At 41.6% G+C, this 19,846-nt stretch overlaps 1 protein-coding gene across 10 annotated transcripts in view; it reads right to left on the bottom strand.

Annotated features, from left to right (window-relative positions):
• Window positions 1-589: 589 nt before the first annotated feature.
• Window positions 590-19,846, bottom strand: part of RASAL2 (RAS protein activator like 2) — a 397,250-nt gene continuing 377,993 nt past the window's right edge. For 6 of the 10 annotated variants that reach the window (XM_027565430.1, XM_027565425.1, XM_027565428.1 and 3 more), the window contains 5 exons: window positions 15,143-15,277; window positions 13,011-13,213; window positions 11,713-11,800; window positions 8,744-8,774; window positions 590-6,362 (listed from right to left, as the gene is read on the bottom strand). In XM_027565430.1, the coding sequence (XP_027421231.1) occupies window positions 6,220-6,362; window positions 8,744-8,774; window positions 11,713-11,800; window positions 13,011-13,213; window positions 15,143-15,277 (600 nt within the window). In that variant the 3' untranslated portion in view covers window positions 590-6,219. The remainder of the gene's footprint in view (window positions 6,363-8,743; window positions 8,775-11,712; window positions 11,801-13,010; window positions 13,214-15,142; window positions 15,278-19,846) is intronic. The other 4 variants (XM_027565431.1, XM_027565432.1, XM_027565426.1 and 1 more) reach the window with 1 other exon arrangement.

Raw genomic sequence — 19,846 nt, 5'->3', positions numbered from 1 at the left:
AGAATAGAAGAAGTAGCTAGATATGTGAGGAGGCTAACTGGTGGAATTTCAGAACTAAACTTAGCATGTAAGAAAACTGCTTATGGGACCTGCATCTTGGGGTTTTAAAGAATGAAATAGGTAAGCAGAAGATGGGGGTAATGTGGAAATAACAACCTTGAGAATAATAAGCAAATAAGAACAACAGCAGCAAAAAAGTCCCAACTAAACAACACTACCCTGAAATAAACCCTGTTAATCTATTGAGGAATTAAGAGAGGCCAGTACTGGTCTGGAGTGCTCAGTAGGGTTATCCTTCCATTTTCTATTCAGTTACAAGCTGGTAAAGAGATTTCAAATTTTCCAGAATGAGGAGCTTTTTAAGGGTGTTGTTACAATATGATGCATGTTATCTTTGCCCTTCAGCTAAATATTTTTTCCCTCTAAGTTGGGAAATTCTAAGACATGCTGTTCTTCATGTTAAAATATACCTTCAGCATAATATTCCTACATAGATTTTGTTACTGGTTCTTCTCCAAGTGTCCTAATCACCCAGATGACATGCTAGAAATCAAACAGTAATATGTCAAATACAGTAGCAACCTTAGTCTGAAATGTTTAAAGTTAAAGTTTATTTGTATTCTTCATAGGAATATCAATAAAAGACCTCAAACGTATCTATATCTGTACATGTACAAGAACTGTCAAAAATTATTCACAGAACAAAAATAAATCTTCTTTTAGAACAAACCCAGGTAATGAAATGCTGATATGGATCTCACATATGGAACAATCTAAGTGCTACTAGCACAAAAATATGGCTTTAAAAATAAAATAAAATCTTGGGTTTTGTTTCTCTAACGTGTATTTCTTTCTTGAAATAAAAAATAAATTATTTAGAGCTATCATTGTAAAATAGTCATGTGTTTTAACACACTCTTATTAAGGCCCTGGAGATGAAGAACAAAGTCAAATTTAGAAGGTAAGTTCCTTACAGGTGTGATTCAGGTTAATATGCTGCTGTCTTGAGTTAATGTAATGAGGAAATGTCTAAGCACCAGTCAAAATTTAACCTTTACTATTTCAAATTTTCTGCAGGATAGTGGTTAAATCAACTAGTATTTAACCTTTTGGTGAGCTGGGAATTGAAATTTTCCCTTGGGAGTGTAGAAATGACATAAAAATGATATTTATTCTTAAATTTTTATACATCCCACACAGATGATTGAGGCCTCCTAAAACACAGTCTCTGTGAAAATCTTTTTACAATATATAAATCTGGTTTTAAGGTTCAAACTAAAACATTTCCTGGGAAAAAACAAAGGCAATGAACACTAAGAACTGAGGAGAAAATTGAAATGCATGCTGAAATATGGACGCAGACCACCACTTGGCTCCTTGGGTGGCTCATGGCCAAGCCTTACTCAAACACCTGAGGATAAACCGATCAGGAACCAAAGCTACTTCTTTCTGGACTCTACTCTCAGATCAGTGACATTCAACTTTATTTCTATGACTTCCCAAGGTATCAATAATGTTATCTTGGGTTCTTGAGATAATGTCAAACCAAGTCAATTTCAAGTCACTTTAACATATATACATATAACACATATGGTACATTTTAAAGAGGAAAGAACCACTGTCATACAATCTAACAGATGAGGGCATAAAATCTAAAAATCTCAAGACGTTTGGGAATCACTGCTTGATGAGATGGATTAACATTCAGAAAAAGGAAGCCCTAAGAATCATGTGTTTTGCGTGGGTGCCCACATCATGTTTCTACAGAAACTGCCTTTCTACGTATCTCGTATATTTTGAGATGGGGCAAAGGAGAATAAATCCTCCTGTTTCCTTGAACCCGTTGGGCTTTGAAGAAGACTGCTGTGCATTAGACCCTTTTGGATCATGTATCTTCTCAGGTTCTTTCACTCTTCATAAGATATTTATTCTACCTCATGCAAATTTCATCACTTTTGTCTTTCCTAAACTCTAGAGCATTCATAACTGGGTCATGACAAGAGAATGCTTCTAGAACTAACAACAATCACTCAAACACAGAGAGTCTACTTAAAAATTTAACACCCCAACATATCTTGCTTTTAAAAAAGGAAACAAAATAGGCCCTTTCAATGGACATATTGATTAAAAAACCAAAGTATCCCAAATCCTTGGCCCTCTGGTAGGGGGTGCGTAGGCAACTATTTACTGCTGAAGTGAGCAGGAGATTTCACTATTAGATTTGAAAAAGGGAAGGGGAAATGAAGAAGAAAGCCCATAATGTGTAGAAGATGGCCCCTGGAGAAGTGGCTGAAAGTCCAGGGAAGCTGTGAAGTGGGCTCCAGAGCCGCTGAGTCCCGCCCAGTGACAAGTCTAGCCTGGTGTCAACTCTAGTCAGGGTCACGGGGGCCTTCAGTCATCCCAAGGAGGATTCCTTCCCCAAGTTCAGTCCCATAACCAGTCTTCTCAGAAACTCCAAAATGGAGATGACTAGAACTGAACCTAGATGGAAGGCAGAACAAATTCTGACCAAACTCACCTGATGGCAAAGTCCTGCTCTGGGGCTTCCAAAAAAGAACTGCTCTCAACCCAGCGCACCTCTGGGGCCAGACAGAGAGCTGAGGGTCGGCAGAGCTACAGATCTGTAAACAGACTGGGATCCAAAAAGCTTTACCTCGGAAGTCAAGTTAATTCTCAAGGGGATACAGCAGTCCTAGATAGTTAATCCTACTTTTTCTTTCATTGTCCAGCACCATCATAGGAGACGGTAGAAGTGGACCAGAGAAAGCTAATTCTGACCAATTCAGTGACAAGTGCAAAAGGCCAAGTTACAGCAGCATGGGGACCTCACTTTACCACACTTCTCTTACAGCAGACTGCCCTGGAGCCCAGCAGAACCTCGGTAACAGTGCCTGGAACATAGTAAGTGGTCGAGTGTTTGTCTTAGTTACTGAGTTACAATCTCCCTTCCATCAGGGCTTGTATTGCAGACACTCGGAATGCGATGACCTGAAGGAAATGTTATTACTTCTTGCTGCTTCAGCTCAGAAAGCGTATTGCTCCAGTGAAAATAAAAGGGAAGTATTAAGCTCTTTCCCTAAATCCTGCCAATGTTGTCCTTATTAATGGCCTAGTCTGGTTGTCAGCTAGACAAGCATTCTGCCAGCACTTCATCTGATTTCCAAACTCCAGCGTTGGTCCACGCTGCACCCCATCACGCGGTGACGTGTTGGGTGTTAGAGGGCGTGCAAGATGTGCTATCTTAATCCACCCACTTCTCTTCAAACACGCACCTCCTCTGAGTAAAACAGAGGTGTGTACTTATTTGGGCTGAAGAAAAGCCAACTGAGCAATACCTCCATAAAAATTATTGGCTGTTGCTGACTTTTTCCATACTTAAAAAATCTTTTGGAATAAGTTCTGTAAGACTGCAGCATTCTCTAAACAAATACTCAGAAAAAATATTCAGATAGGAAGAAGCTCAAAGGATAATCTAAAATTTAACATCTGGCAACTACACTGAACTTCTAGCTTACCTCTGATTTTATTATTTGTGTATACTCTTTCCTCTTCATTCAAGATAACCTGATAATAACAGAGGGCTGCATAAGCTATACAAACATTTTGGGCATCTAATCTTCCAAGTGAGGCAGCCATCTCAGAAGCTCACATAATGCCGATAAGATGTATTGCATCCATCAAAAACATAAATTTAAATTAAAAAAAAAAAACATATTTGGTTTTGTGTGTCTCCCCCAACCCTCCAAAATAGTTTATTAGACCTCTGTCATCCATAACCACTACCCAAGAACTTCCAAACCTCAATGCAAGACATCACCAACGATACATACTTAAGGCCACTGAAGCTGACCATTCTTTTACCAGGTTTTCTGAAGGCTTTTATAGAGAATGGCTAGAGCTGAAAATAGTCACAAACAAGAACAGACCTATGTTTACATACCCTCTCCCCCAACACTGAGCACTGCTTCAGAATTGGTAGTTTTTTTTTCCTATTCAAATAAGTGATTTTGGTCACAGTGTGCCCTCAACTTGGAGGGAAAGGGGCTAAGAATTTATAAAATCATGACCAGGGGTCAAGAAAACACACAAGTGCCAAACTATGTGGCCTGATGTCTGCAGATCAGATGAGCACACCAGGCAGCTCCTGTTTTAGATCTTCGACAGGCAGAAATGGGGATGTTACAGAGGGGACATATTTCAAAAGACTGTGGGTCAGGGGCCATGTGAGGCTGTTGAAATACAAGGTCAAACACAAAGATCTACTGGAGGGCAGTGCTTAAGAGGTCAGAGTGCAAGTCTGCGGTACAGTGGAAAGGGAAGCTTGGTGACTCTGTTGGGGCGTCACCCAGAAGGGGACCTGATAAATGTTCTCTCGTCCCCTTTGTAGTTCTAAGTACTCTGTTATGTGGAAACACTCACTCCATGCATATGGCTTCCTCGGGTGTTTTTTTCCCTCTCTCCTCTCCCTTAAAAAAAAAAAAAAAAATTCCCTAAAGTTTATCATTTAAAATAAACATCATTAACTTACTTGAGAAATGTGGTTGCTTTCTCAATATAAGCAATTGCTTAGATCTTGCTTAATGAGATTCTAACTCCTTGTAACATTAAATCCGACAGCATAGAAGGCAGGAACTTTTCCTATTTGTGCAGTTATATGTACATATGTGTGAATATATGTGTATATATACTTGTCTATATACTATCTGTCTAACTTGTAACATTTCATACTTCTGATAATCAAGGTTGCATTTAAGATGACGTTTCACACCTCTGGGGAAAAAAAAAAAAAGGAAGTAAATGAACTTCCATAACTGTTTCTGTCCTACAATAAAGCCATGGATGACAACTAGTGACTGGGTTATTATTGCCAAATATACAAAGAGCATGGGAATAACAGCTGGAATACGCTGTCCTCCCACTTTCAGTATTTTATTTTTCATTAAGAGTAATCACAACTTTTAAGAGAGCAATGCTTCTGATTTAGATTTCTTGTCCAAATTTAAAAGAAGAAGCAATTTAAAAGTGAAAGACTGAGATAAAATTACCCTGCCCCGAGACCTGCTAGTACACTGGATAAAATCTTTATCCCAAACCAGAGTTGTAACTTACAAATAGAAGAAAAATTTTTAATTGGGAACTATTCAGAGCTTCCTGCTATAGTATGATATGGTTAGCCCTTTTCTGTACGGAAGAAAGGGTGTTTCTTTTGGATGGCTTATGGACAGTAGATCTGAATAACCTCTCCAGGGGAGAGTAAACCCTGTTGGTGATGACTGCTCCCACCATGGGGGAGGAAAGGGCAAGTGGGTGTGTGAAGATGAAGATGGTTTCTAGAGACACAGATATTTATAGTTTTGTAAACTCTAAAGAGGAAAAAGAACACCTTTTATTACAACTGGAGTTAAAAAAAAAAAAAAAAAACCCCTACCTAAAGTGGAAAAATTTCCATCTGCTACAGACAGAAGGAAATGAACATCAACAGGAGTTCAACAAAAACCCCTCCTAGAGTCCGGTTTCAATGCAACAGCTCTTATCTGTGTCCTCTGGGACAGTGTGTCCCCAAGCAGATCAGCTGTCCATGTAGAACCAGTCCCGCTTGATCAGTGGGATGAACTGTTTCATTTGGATCTTGGTAATTTGCGTGTTTTCCTACAGGACAAGGGAACCAGAGCGGGGCTTTTAACCTGGCAGATGAATCCCTGAAAAATTCATTCTGACCATGTCCTGTCGCGGACCGTGTGCTCTATCAGACAGATGTGTGGTCTCTACCTACTGAGCGGCTGGGCTCAACTCTCATTCACGTACATAGTTCCTACATTTCCTCCTCTAACAACTGCAGTGCTTTCAACAAGAGGACAACGATAATAAAAATAGCAATAGTTAAAAAGGTAATCTACATTATTAACTTCCTTTGGGTATATTACAGTGGTATTTTCTGTACATGGCCCAGAACTAAGTTCCCTATGTACACAGAGACATGGGGTGGGGGTGGGGGAAGCGTCGACCTTGGAATTCTTAGCCTTATGCCCTGAAAGACAAGGTTCCTTTCTCCGTTCCAGACTTGCTCACCACCCTGCTGTTCTGAAGCAGCGGCATTCTGTAAACCTGGTGGGGCTGGGGAGAGGGCTGGGGACAGGAGAGTGGGGACGTTTCCTTCTGTCTCCTCCCACAGTCTGTCTATTTGTGAGGCCCGTCCGTCAGCAGCTGCTGTTTTTGAATTCACCATTCTCCGTGATGGAAAGCTTGGTGGGGTTGGTGGGGGAGATGCCATTTCGGACCTGCATGCTGTACCGTTCCTTCACCTGGGTCAGCGCACTCATCAGTCTGGTGTTGGCCGAATCCAGCGACACGATCCGTTTTTCCTACAACACACCAAACGGGGCTTTATTATGGCTCCATGTGGGCAACTCGCCGTAATGCTCTATCAAATGACTGTTCTAATTAATGCTTTCTATCAAACAGCAGTGCACATGATGCTTCCCAGACAAATGGAACGTCTCTGCCTCTTTCTGCACCCGAGTCAGGCCAGCTTCCCCTGGGCCCAGTGGGTTTGTGTTTCTTTTTCCCCTTCAGCATTGCAGGGTTTGTTACTCATCACCCCTTGGGACCCTAAGACGTCACATAAAAATGACACCATGTGTTATTCAGACTATGAGACAGAGGTGTCAAGCTGCTTTGCTGTAGTAAGTGCTTTGGGTCAAAACTTAAACACAGGAATTAGGTGGCAAAGAAAGAAGCACCAGAGGTTTCATTTCACAGAGGAGAAGTGCATGTGATCTATGGGTTCTCAGCCCCCAAAGGGGCACACCGGTCACATGTGGAAAGATTTCACGTGGTGCTCAAAACTGAAACAGTACATGGCGGCAGTTTATAGTCACCGACAAAGTGAGGATGCGACAGCGAGAGGAGGAGGAGCAGCCAAAAGCTAGACCGAGGGGTTATTTGAATGTGGGAAGGGAGATGTGGCCGGAGGGGGATGCCGGAAACATAACACATGGAAACAAACAGAAAACACAAGCTCCTAGACTCATTCCAGCTCAGAGGTACTCCAGGAGAGCTCCCCAATAAGGAAGACTGCTTTCATTTTACTTTTGAATCTCAGAAAGGAAAAAAAAAAAAAAAAAAAAAGCCTTAGAACCAACATCTTGGAACCAAACACTGTTGAATACATGAATTAAAAAAAAGAGAAAAAAAAATGAAGGAACAAAATGGCAATCAGAGAAAAGCAGACTCATCTAAATTAAAAAATAAAAATAAAAATCATCCCATCAAAATATCATTAGTTTTGCAAAGACTAGGAGAGAAATCCTAATCTTAGCTTCAGTAGCTAGGTAAATCATTCTAGAACCTTTCCAACATGAAGTTGCCATTTTCCAGAAAACAATTAAAAAAAAAAAAACACGTGAGGAACAACCCCCCAGAGCCAAAAACAGGTTTCCTACCCAGGGATTGTTTTCATCTGCTCAGGGAAAAGCATGGTAAGGAGAGTCATGGTCAGGGTTAGAGAGGACACACAAACGTCCATGTGATGGATGCTATTCCTTGCTGTTACGGGAGTAGCTCCACACGGCTGTGAGCAGCGCTGCTCTGCTGGGAAACATGCTGCCCAAGATGCAGAAGGAAGACCACTGCCCTGGGGGGACGTTTAGGGAGAAAGCATATATTGGGTTGGCCAAAAAATTCATTCGGTAACAGCGTACACAAACTTGAATGAACTTTATGGCCAACCCAATACAACAGTAGCATCAGGTAAGGCTTCCCTTTAATCTTCTGCTTTTGGGGGTGGGGTGGGAATCTATATGGAGCAGGGCTGGTGATCAGTTTCAAAAGTATGAAAAAAAACTAGCTCACACTTGTTAATATCATTAAATTTTTTTTCCTTTCCCTGATAGAGAACTCAGGGGGTAAGATACATATATATATAAAAATCAGCATTATTAATTAACCACAAATCTAGCATAAGATTTATACTCTAGGAAGGTAACTTGTTTTAAGGATAAGCAAAACTTGAAAGAAATAAAGAACTACAAGGCTTTAAAAAAGATAATAATTTTAAAAAAAATTACTGCCAATGGAGTTTACTGAGGTAACAAGTTTAGATCTTTTAAAAGTCAGGAAGTAAGGGTTGGCCGGTGACTACCAGGGAAAAGGGGGTGGGAACCAGATATGATGTTCCCCGCTACTATGGTTAGAAATGATCTCTGAGCAGAAAGACTGGTAATATCTCAAAATGATTAAAAAAGAAGGTATTTCAGTATTAGGATAAATTATAATGTCTCAGTTCTAAGGACTAAAGGATTCTCTAGGGTTGACCCAAAGAAATTAGGCATTCATGAAAAATTATTTGACTCATAAAGGGTCAAAAAGAAGGCTAAGAATGGCTGTATTTATTTATTTCCTGCAAGAGTAACAACTAAAGTCAAGCAACCCTTTTATTCAACAGTTGAAAACTTCCAAGTGGACAAACTCCCTTTTGTAACTTCCCCTCCAAGTGCCAACCTTTCAAAATAAAACAAACAAACAAAAAAATCAAACAGGGACTTTTGAAAGTCAAGTTCAGTTGGCAAAAGATGCCTTGACATTTTCATTCTGCCTGGCGTGAACGGCAGAGCAATCTAGTTCCGGCCTGACAGGAAGGGCTTTGAGTGTGGGGAGTGCAGGAGCTGGAATGTGTAGGAGGCCAGTGCATCGGGCCAGGGCTGGGAACTGCTCAGCTAGAGAACGGACGGACGGGGTTACTTGCCTGTTTGCATAATCTCATCTCCATTTATGACCTGTAATTTAACACAGTGGAGATATCACTTGCAACAGTAACTAGGCAGCTGCTCGCTTCTCCTAGGACGCCCTTTTCTGTTCTCCATTTGAGTCACCTGGAGAGATCCCTGGAGCAGGGGGGAGGTTGGGGTGGAAGGCAGCACAGCCCCTGGTCTGATGTTTAAGAAATGACCCCTTAGTACCATCACCAGGATCTCATCTCCTAGGACAGGGTCACTAGGGGAATACTCATCATCTCCCAGTTCCAGTTAGAAAGTGGCTGACCCCAGGGGGGCTGCGGAGCATGAACTGACTCTAGGAGATGAAGAGGCTGAATTCAGGGACAAGCCTGGTCTGGAGGGGCACATGGCTGCTGAGAGAGATGGAAACCCATTCACTGGGTACTTGTCCTGTCCTGTTTTGGGAAGTGTTGGGCCCGATGCTAGTATAAGGAAAGCAATTCACTTCAGAAATATTTTTTAACTGCCAGTGGCACCAAGGCAGGTATCAGGGGCATGGAAGTAAGCGTGCATTACCTCGCTGGGAAGCTTTCACCCCAAAACATGTCCTCATTCTAGCAAATGTTGCTGGAAGGGTTGCTCTGCTCCATCAAACACTTAAGATGTTAAGTTACTTAATCTTTCAGAGGAAGAGGCATTTGCTACAAAGGACACCAAAGGATTTTCACAGTCTTTTGCTAGAAAAGGATTTTTAATGTGTCAGTGAGACAGCAGCTGGAATTGGGAACCCCCTTCCTTTTAAGGGGATTATAATTTTTGAAAAGCTAGCTTTAGTGTTTATCATCTGTGCTGGGCATCATGCGATGGTTTTCAAAATGTGGTCTAATGGACTCCTCAGGTATGCTTTAGGGATCCAAAATGAGCCTCCTCTTAAAATATACTATACAGTAATGCCTGTGTTTGAATGTGTAATTTATGATATTTAGCTAACCTGGACGTGATTTGATCCATTAGCTGACAGAAGTCCTTGTTGTTGAGTGGTCAGGAGGAGCAGCTGGAAAGAGATCTATGGAAGGTGCCTCTGGTTCCACCAAAATAGTCCATAGAATCAAACCATTTGAAAACCATTGCCTTGAGGTATGGATCCAAACTATTGTCTAGTTTAGCCAGACTGCAAGTCTGACATTGACCAGTGCTTTGAGGATAACAGTTCTCCCATTCTGGAATGGTGACACCGTCCTGTTAACTGAGAGAAGGCCCTTTCTTTCCAGAGCTTTTGAGCCCTGATGAATCTGTTTCCCTCCTTTGCCTTCACCTGCTATGCCTATGACTCCTGCTTCATGTCCAGCCATCTTACCTAGAAGTCAAAATCGGGGACAAGGTAGGATAGAAATCTTCAGAAGCTAATGATGAGGCTGCCTCAACAGGCAACTAGGAAATCGGACTGTATGCATACAGCCATGAGTGGGACACCCCTAAGCTCCCTTTGCTAAGGCTGCCATGGTTTTAGACCAGCGGAAATTATTAAAACAATCTGTATTATCTTATTAGAATGAAAATCTATTTGGGTATAGTTATTCATAGAACTCTCTCTCATGTTGAAAAATCCCAAAGTGAACACTTAGCAATACTAGTTTTCCTGACTAAACTGTCTTTACCCAGGCTGTTTCTCTTAAGCCTCTTGGATAAATGCCTGTCGAGATAGCCTTGTCTCTGCAACCCTTCCTTCTCTGTCATCCACCCTGGGGACACATTTAAAGAAAGGACCAACTAAGAACTTTCTTCTGATTCTTAAGAGGTCTAAATATCTGGAAACTAGAGTTCAAGGGTCCAAATCTTTCTGGGAACTGTGCTGACAAGAGAGCACTGGCACTCGCACTTGACTTCCGGGTCTCGTGTGTATGAGGGAGGACGAGGCCCAGGACGCATACTTTCCACGGCGGTGCTTTCAGCCTCGCTCCCTATTCCTTTGAAAAATGTACCCCATCCCACATTAGCTCTGTCAGGAAACCTGAGTGGGAATGGAATGTGTGTTTAAGAATACTGGGTGGTTCTACCATAGACTGATACTGGCTGAGAGGGAGAGGAGAAAGTGGGACATACAAAGGCCTTGCTCCCATTTTTATTTCAGACCTAACGGTGAGATGATACTTAAGGGTGAGAAACACAAGCCTGCCTGGGTGGTCTTTAGGGAGGGGATATATTCAGTGGCCAAACCAGCCACATCCAAACGGCACTTGCCTCTCGTTACTTGTTTCACTCTAAGAAATACAACCGTGTTTTGCACTGAAAAGATGAAAAGGCATTAGAAACACTTCCTGGGTTTTGCTCTGAGAACCTGTGAGGAGCCCCTGGCCATCATTGTGTCGTTAGCATCACAGGTAGAAGCTACAGGGAGCAGACACCCAGGTTCTGATCTCATCAACTGTAAGAGGCTCTCCAAGCACAGCACCAATGGAGAAGGGCGGCCAAGTGAACCCCAGGCACCGATGCCTGTCACGGAACCAAAAGAATAACAAGGCAGGGTGCCTTCTGCAGCCCTGTCTTTCCCCTGAAGCTCAACTACTGTTTGGGGCCAGAGGCTGATGGCACAGTGGACGTGACTGACGAGACCGTGAACGTCACAGCCAAGCAATGGTCAGTGGAGGTCACAAGCCAGACACATGCAGTGGACTTTTCACAGGTGCCCCCGAGAGAATGCCCTCCTTTCCAGAAGGAAAGAAGTAAACCCCGTCATGCACCCGGTTGAGATTTGTCGAGCACCTGTACTAAAGCAGGCTAAAACTTTGCTGGGTTAATGGATTCGTCACCAGTAAAGGAAGGAAAAGGTCGTAGAGGTCGCAAAGAAACATTTTAAAAAAGTCTTTGAAAGGTAATGCCGAGAACTTTCCAATGAGCCATTTTCTGTTATGTGCCTTGGTGTTTGCAAGGGATGGGAAGTTGGGAGATAACAGTTATGATAAACCAGTCGCTTCCACTAGACTGAGAACCTGCTTACCTGTGCATCGATTATTTTTTGCTTTGCATCAATAACTGCCTGCATCTCAGCATGATCCTTCTTCAGTTCCTCTTCCACAGCCATTAGCCTAGAATGGGGCGGGAAGGAGAGACCAACAGCTTCAAGGAGCGAGCAGGCTAACACACAGAACAAGACACCCACACTCAGGACAGCTCAGCGTTACCACTCCTTCCTAGCGCAAGATCTGCACTAGGCTCTGTCTTCTCACCTGCCTTGGGAGAAGACATTCAGAGCTGATGCCTCTCCTGGGACTGGATCCCAAATGTTTCCATCTCCTCTGCAGTAGCACTCTCACCATCATTATCTCCCTCTCTTCTATCAGATCCTTTCCTTAGCACAACTTATTTAATTTTAAAACAGCAAATCTACTGACACAAATCAAACCCTTTTTTAATCTCATTATTTTGTGACAGCTGACCTTTCCTTCCCCTGAACAGCTAAATGTCTTCTGAGTGTACGCGACACATAGTAGGTCTACTTTTTTTCTCATGCATTTCATATCTTAATCCCCTGACGTTTAACCCCATGGAAGGGCTCTCAGTAAGACTGCTAAATCCTTCTGTGCTGCTAAAACAACAGACCTCTTTCAACCTGCCTACGGCACTTAACAACTGAAGCACAGCGGTTGTGAGCATCGAGCTAGGGCTTGACTACCTGGCTTCAAACCCGTTGCACCACTAAGTGACCTTGGGCAAGTGACATAATGAATTTGTTGCCTGTTTCTTTATTTGTAAGAGGAGAAGAAGAATAATAATGCTGACCTCAGAGGCTGGCATTAAACAAATTATCAGTAACAGAGTAAACAAATTTTATTTGTAAAGTGCTTAGAGAAGTGCCTGGCCCACGGTCAGTGCTATGTAGTGTTTCGTAAAATTGCACCCCTCCCTTGGTCTTCCTCGGACGTCCTTGGCCCTCTGCCTTGATTCTCTGGCTCTAAAGATGTGCAGTGTCTTAGACCTCTCTGGACTTGTAAAAATCTAAATTAGTCTTGGACGCTGGATACTGACACTTTTAAAATTCAGTTTTGCTCTAAGACCTCTTAAGTGAGTCACCAAGTTTTAACTGTTTCTGATTGTTACAACTAAAGAAAATTTGGCTACCTCAGAGGAAGTGCACTAAGGTCTCACATGTGGAAAAGTGTAAGAGACACAGCCAGCCTTCACCCCTGTAGAGAGTATCACGGAGGACACGCAGTGCTTGCTTTAGGACCCTCTAGCCATCATCCCGCCTCTTCGTGCCCCGAGCCAGCCCACGTCCGCTCCCAGGCGGCCTCTGACCTGCTGATGATGCTCTTCATCTGGCTGTCCTTCTCCTCCTGCTGCCTGCGCAGCCGCTCCTCGCTGTCCTCCAGCCGGGCCTTGTACTCCAGCAGCAGCTTCTGCATCTGCTGCTCCTGCACTAGCAACCGGCGCTCATACTCCTCGAGTCGCCGGCTGGACACGCGCAGGCGCTCCTTCAGTTTGGTGATTTCCTGTTCGTACTAGAGCAGAGGACAAAGAAAAGTGAAAGTGTTAGTCGCTCAGTTGCGTCTGACTCTTTGTGACCCCATGGACTGCAGCCCGCCAGGCTCCTCTGTCCATGGGACTTTCCAGGCAAGAATACCAGAGTGAGTTGCCATTTCCTTCTCCAGGGGATTTTCCTGACCCCAAGGATAGAACCCAGGTCTCTCTCCAGCATTGCAGGCAGATTCTTTACCATCTGAGCCACCAGGGAGAGCAGAAGAGAAGAGGTGCCAAAGACAAGGAGAGAAAAACTAGAGCTACCCTGGTTTTAGATGTCAGTGATTGATTTTTTTTTATCAAACCCTAAGCAGTATAGCTGGATGCTGCGTGAGCAGCCATTCCATGGCTGCTGATACTCTTCAAAATGATCCCCAGGCATATATGGTAATGGAGCTCTGCCTGCCTCCTTAACTCTGCATTCCAAATGTATATATTTATATATCATTCTCCACACTAAACTAGAGGTTGCTGCAAGCCACATCAATACCAATCTGTGATGGTATCCAACGGGAACAGGAAAAAAAAAAAGAAGGCCAGGCAGGCACTTAGAAGCTTAAAATAAGCCAAAAGCCAGCTGTCTACAAGAGAAAGGCTTCTGTAGCATCTCCTGTGTTGTAGGATCTCTGACATGGCTTGACTCATCAGATTGCCATTCTTTCACCCTTAGAATCAGCCCTTTAAAGAGCAAGCAGCACTTCTGTACTGACAAGCTACTAAATCAATACTTTTATAGCACAATATGTTATTGCTGCTTCCTCCCTGTCCACGGAAGCGTAACACTCAGGTCACAGGCTCTAAGCAAAAGGCCCACGTGTTCTTTAACACTGCCTCTTGGCCCACTTTTATGATGCTGTTCATCTGCCCAATTTGCCACTGCTTGTTGGAACACATATATACGCCTGTTTTCTCACCAAAGTTTTATATAACAAACTCTCACTCAAGTTTCATAGAATTCAATTGGTTACCTGGTCCTTTTTTGTACTGAAGCTACTGTGGTTGGGGTCTGAATAACTGGAATGTCAAATTTCTGGATGAGGTAAGAAGCATTAAGTTTTCTTGTATATGGTCTACTCAAATTTGTTAGTCATTAATGATAAACCTATATGTTGCTTTGTAAAATGCAATGTATTTTCATGTCATATCTCATTTAATCAACAATTGGACAATTAGCTTCTGCCTATCCAATGTCATGGTCCTACACTATGCTTATTAATCCAGAAGGTCAAAGATGACAGTTCTTACACAGTCTGAAGAGGCAGACTGCATCAATAAGCACAGCTTTTAGGATTATGCTGATAAACAGAAGCTAGTTGTCTGGCTAATTAAATGAGATAATGCTGTACATGACATCATGGTTCTTGTGTCATAATCCTTTTTCTTCATGTCAACTTTTCTTAACAAAACTGAAGCAATAGTTAATGTCTTTTTTTTCAGTTTTTTTCTTTTGATGTTGATGTCTTTTAAAAATCATCTATAGCATTACAAATTCTTTATCCAGAAAAGGAGAAAAGGAAACAAAAAAAGGCAAAATCACTACAAAGATATAGAAAGGAAGTCTAGTCCAAGGGTAATTTTGGATGTGTTTAGTTATACAGAAACACGAAATATTCACTTAAAATGATTAGAAATGAATAACAGAATTTTCTTGAAATTCAGGGAACCCATATTAAAACAAAATATATATTAGAATGCATTCTCCCCTTGCACTAGAGCTTGATGTCAACTTGATGGACATCTCTGCATATTTTCACAGGCAGCCACTACTGAAATAATATACATGAATATGCATCGAAGGGTTAACATAAGAGGTGGAGCTGAACTTGGGGAGATCACGTTCCTGACTAGATGACCCTGTGTGTGGTCTACCAGTGGGGACAGTAAGTCAATAAGCGCAGACTACATCCTACCTTCTCAGCATGCTTGGCTTCGTCCTGATTTTGCTCAGTCTCTTCCACGTCCTCTTCATACTGCCCATTGTTCAGGACCCAGGCTGCTGTCCTCTCGACTGGGGACATTGTGGCGGAGTCCACAGGTGACTGAACCTGCATCAGAAATACCCGTTAGCATTTCCCGAAAGAGCTCATCTGCAGTTATGTTCCACAAAGACAGCTATTCTTGGAAGGCATAACTGTGATCCCTATTTTCTGATAAATGCTCTCAGTTCTAAATAATATTACTGCCAGGGCTGGGGGTGAGAGAAGAGGATATCCACTGGTATAAGAATAAATATTCAGAAATATTGTAAACAGAAATCACTTCTAAGAATCTGCCTCCCCACACCACACCCCCACCCCCAAACAGGAAAAGCCAAGGCCTTAAAACTGTTAATTAGTCCAGTGGTTTCATTAGGTCATTACCTAATGAAATTACAGTGTTCACAGAGGAGAGAGAGAAAATGCAACTTGATGGCTGACTGCTCGGGTGAGGAAACACCTGTTTAACCAGGAATGCTCAGGAACCAAGGAACCGTTTAATGCTAAACAACTCACAAGGTAGCTAACCAATTTATATATCAGAATGCCAAGTTCTTAATTTTCACATCAGCCATTTAGGGAAAGAGAAAAAATCACTTTTCGATACTGGTGTTTTGATATTGGTCATTTTTATAGAGCATTGACTTCTTGATGGGTTAAGATCCATAAGTCCATATTTTACCAGAAAGTTTCTTGATGAATATAGCATCACAACAATGGATATCAGCCTAGTCCAAGGGATATTTCTATCCAGTTAGGAGAGCTAGATAAATTGCCCTTTTGTAAGGGCAACAGAAAAGGATGCAGAATGAAAAGAATTCTGGCCTTGAGTAGCAACTCTACCACTTACCCTGTCCCTTAATCTCTTAAATACTTTTTTCCATCTATTGAGTAGGGTTACCACCACCATCAGTACCTATCCCGAGCATCTCCCTGGGAGTTCCGAGGATGGAATAATACAATGTATGTAAAAATTCTTTGGAAACTACAGAGTACTATAGAACTTAGATGTTATTACTATATTTATCTTAGAAACCTGGCACTGGATATGACAATTTGTATTAGGCTACTACTGGGTTTTCCTGGTGGCTCAGAGGTAAACAATCCTCCAGCACTGTAGGAGACGTGGGTGGCTCGATTTCTGGGTCGGGAAGATCCCCTGGAGTAGGAAATGGCAACCCACTCCAGTATTCTGGCCTGGGAAATCCCATGGGCAGAGGAGCCTGGCATGCTGTAGTCCACGGGGCTGCAAAGAGTCAGACGTGACTTGGTGACTAAACAATAACGACTGAACATAGTGGTTCCTTCCTAAACAATGCTGAAAATAGACAGCAAGTTATTTTTCTCTAGCTTTCCTGAGAAACAGAGAGAAAAAAGCATTTTCTGTGAGTTAGCCTTTTTATAATTAAAATCAATTTCTACTTTGAGGAGCAATACTCTATAAATAGTTGGAAGGGAATTTTCTCTCTTATGCAGAGCTATAAGCCTTAAGAATCTTTATCTTGTTCTGGAATAAAACCTGGTTAAACTCTAAATATATAGATATTTTAAAATAAGGGGTATTTTGATCACTTTGAGGTTTAGAAAGACTAGATGAAAAACAAAGTGGATGCAAAAGCAAAAAGGTTATTTGGGCAGACTGAAAAATATTCATACAAAAGTAGTAGGAGGGGCTTCCCTTGGCGATCCGGTGGTTACGATCCGCCTGCCAGTGTAGGGGATGCAGGTTCAGTCTCGGGTCGGGGAAGATCCCACATGCCGTGGGGTGACTAAGCCCGTGAGCCACCAACTTCTGAGCTCAAGCGCTCCAGAGCCTGTGCTCCACGACAAGAGAAGCCCCAGCAAGGAGATGCCTGAGCGCTGCAGCTAGAGAAAGCCTGTACGCAGCAGTGAAGACCCAGTGCAGTCAGAAAGAGATATGAATACAATTTTAAAAAGTATGACGTATAGAACAGTCTTATGGACTTTGTGGGAGAGGGAGAGGGTGGGAAGATTTGGGAGAATGGCATTGAAACATGTAAAATATCATGTATGAAACGAGATGCCAGTCCAGGTTCAATGCACGTACTGGATGCTTGGGGCTGGTGCACTGGGACGACCCAGAGGGATGGTATGGGGAGGGAGGAGGGAGGAGGGTTCAGGATGGGGAACACATGTATACCTGTGGTGGATTCATTTTGATATTTGGCAAAACTAATACAATTATGTAAAGTTTAAAAATAAAATAAAATTAATTAAAAAAAAAAGTATGAAGGGGTATTTCTTAAAGATTTGAAGAAGAACCTGGTTTGGTTGATTTATACAGATGACGGATATGCATCTATAAAAATGGCTTCATGCCTGTGGTACACATAAGCAACTGGGAATGAACTTCTAGAAATTCCTTCTTTAAAGCCATTTTCTCCACTGTCTCAAGAAAAACATAAACATGTCTTAAACTGCAGTCCCCTCAGTTCTCAAAGTCTACCTTCATTGCCACTGTGGTAGGGATGCTTCTTATGCTTCATTCATTTGTGGATCATTCTCATTATTTTTGTCATAACCACATCATCACTGACATATTATTTATTATAATCAATAATAAAACAACCATTTCCAGTTTGCTAAGCAATATTATCAGTAAAATCATGAGTTTGATGTTTTATATATATTTATAAATAATTCATATTAATAGTCAAATATTTTTCTAATATACATTAACATAATTACATGATTAAATAACTTGTATACTTAAATTGAGTATCACACTTTGGGAACACTGATCTATAGAATTCATTTATATTAAAATAGGTGATAACTATCTACTTCAAAAGTTATTATGAGAAACAAATGGGAGAGCATATAAAAGCAGTTTGTAAACCACAAGTTCCTTCACACACACACACCCTGGGTTCTCCCTCTACTGGATTTTGAAAGTAAAGCACAATACATTGCTTTAGTATTGGCAGAGAAAAATGGTTTAACAAGGGGTTTAGGTTTTACTTGACGTATGTACACCTGAAAGGCAAAATATGATGGTTCTGAGTCTTTAAAAATTAATAGAAAGTCCATACTTAGAGGAGACAAATGTCTTTTTAATTTCATAATCTTATCACTTTACTACATAGGGTACGGCAAAGCTGCTCTTCTGTGAAACCAGGATTTTCTTTTCAATTGCTGCTTGAGATAAAGCCATTGCTAAAATGAGTAACTTTACTCTTTGTAATTTATAACTTCAAGGAAGCTAATTTAATAGCTTTCTGCTTTATAGTTCACAATATGTTGCTTGAAAGAACTTTCCTTCCCTGTGATTTGTTACAAGGAATTAATTAATGAGTGTCAATAAATGCACTACAAACTAATAGTATCCCTAAGAACATACTAAGGAGAGATCTTAGCCCCTAGAAGCATATTGAAAACAACTCCTTAGGTAATCCGGGCACTAACTGTAAAGTGAGAAGTTGGAAAAGCAAGAGTTAGTTCATTTCACTGGTGGTGGTGGTAGCTACCGTATCAGCACAGGGATTATGTCCAGTGAATTATAAGAGGGTACAATGGGAACTGGGCATTTCACCCTATTCCTATTTTACTGGTTAAATCTGTTTTTCCTAATATATATTCCTAGCACTTTGCACGGCCTACAGTGCATGCATGCTAAGTTGCTTCAGTCATGTCCAACTCTTTTTGACTCTATGAACTGTAGCCCCCCCAGGCTCCTCTGTCCATGGTATTCTCTAGGTAAGAATACTGGAGTGGGTAGCCATTCCCTTCTCCAGGGGGGATCTTCCCAGGGATCAAACCCGCATCTCTTACATCTCCTGCACTGGCAGGTGGGTTCTTTACTAGCACCACCTAGGATGCCCCATGGCATATGGTAGGTGGTCAGTAAGTTTTGAAAAACTAAATCAGACTAACAGAACTACTTGTATTTATGATAAAACCTAGAAAGGGCCGACTAAATCTCTGCAAGGAGATCAAACCAGTCAATTCTAAAGGAAATCAGTCCTGAATATTCACTGGAAGGACTGATGCTGAAGCTGAAATACTTTGGCCACCTGATGCAAAGAACTAACTCGCTGGAAAAGACCCTGATGCTGGGAAAGATTGAAGGCAGGAGAAGGGGATGACAGAGGATGAGATGCTTGGATGGCAACATAAAGGTGATGGACATGAGTTTCAGCACGCTCAGGGAGTGGGTGATGGATACGGAAGCCTGGTGTGCTGCAGTCCATGGGGTTGCAGAGTCGTACACAACTGAGCGATTGAACTGACTGAACTGATTATAAAAACAGAAAAAATAATACTGAACAAATAAGAAATAGTTATCTATACTGGAAGACAATGGAGGTGATATTTATTTAAAAATTATTTTTATTATAATATATTCTTCAAATGAAAGAACTAAATACTGTCTTTTATATTTATTTTACTGGTCTTATGAATGCTGGTCTTATTTCTTAATTAGACTCTCAACCCTTGAAGCATGGCCTCATATGTCACAGGATTTTTTTTTTTGAATGGTAGTGACTATGTCATTGTGCAATGGATGCTCAATAAAATATCATCCATTTACTATTACTTTGGATTTTCTTTAGAATTCATACCAAAGTACAATTTATCACTAGGAGAAAGATACCCTATGTTTTTCCTCCAATCCTT

Source organism: Bos indicus x Bos taurus, chromosome 16, assembly GCF_003369695.1.
Source record: "Bos indicus x Bos taurus breed Angus x Brahman F1 hybrid chromosome 16, Bos_hybrid_MaternalHap_v2.0, whole genome shotgun sequence".
NCBI lineage: Eukaryota > Metazoa > Chordata > Mammalia > Artiodactyla > Bovidae > Bos > Bos indicus x Bos taurus.
The sequence above is the reverse complement of the archived record's forward strand: the minus strand, read 5'-3'. Positions and strand labels throughout refer to the sequence as shown.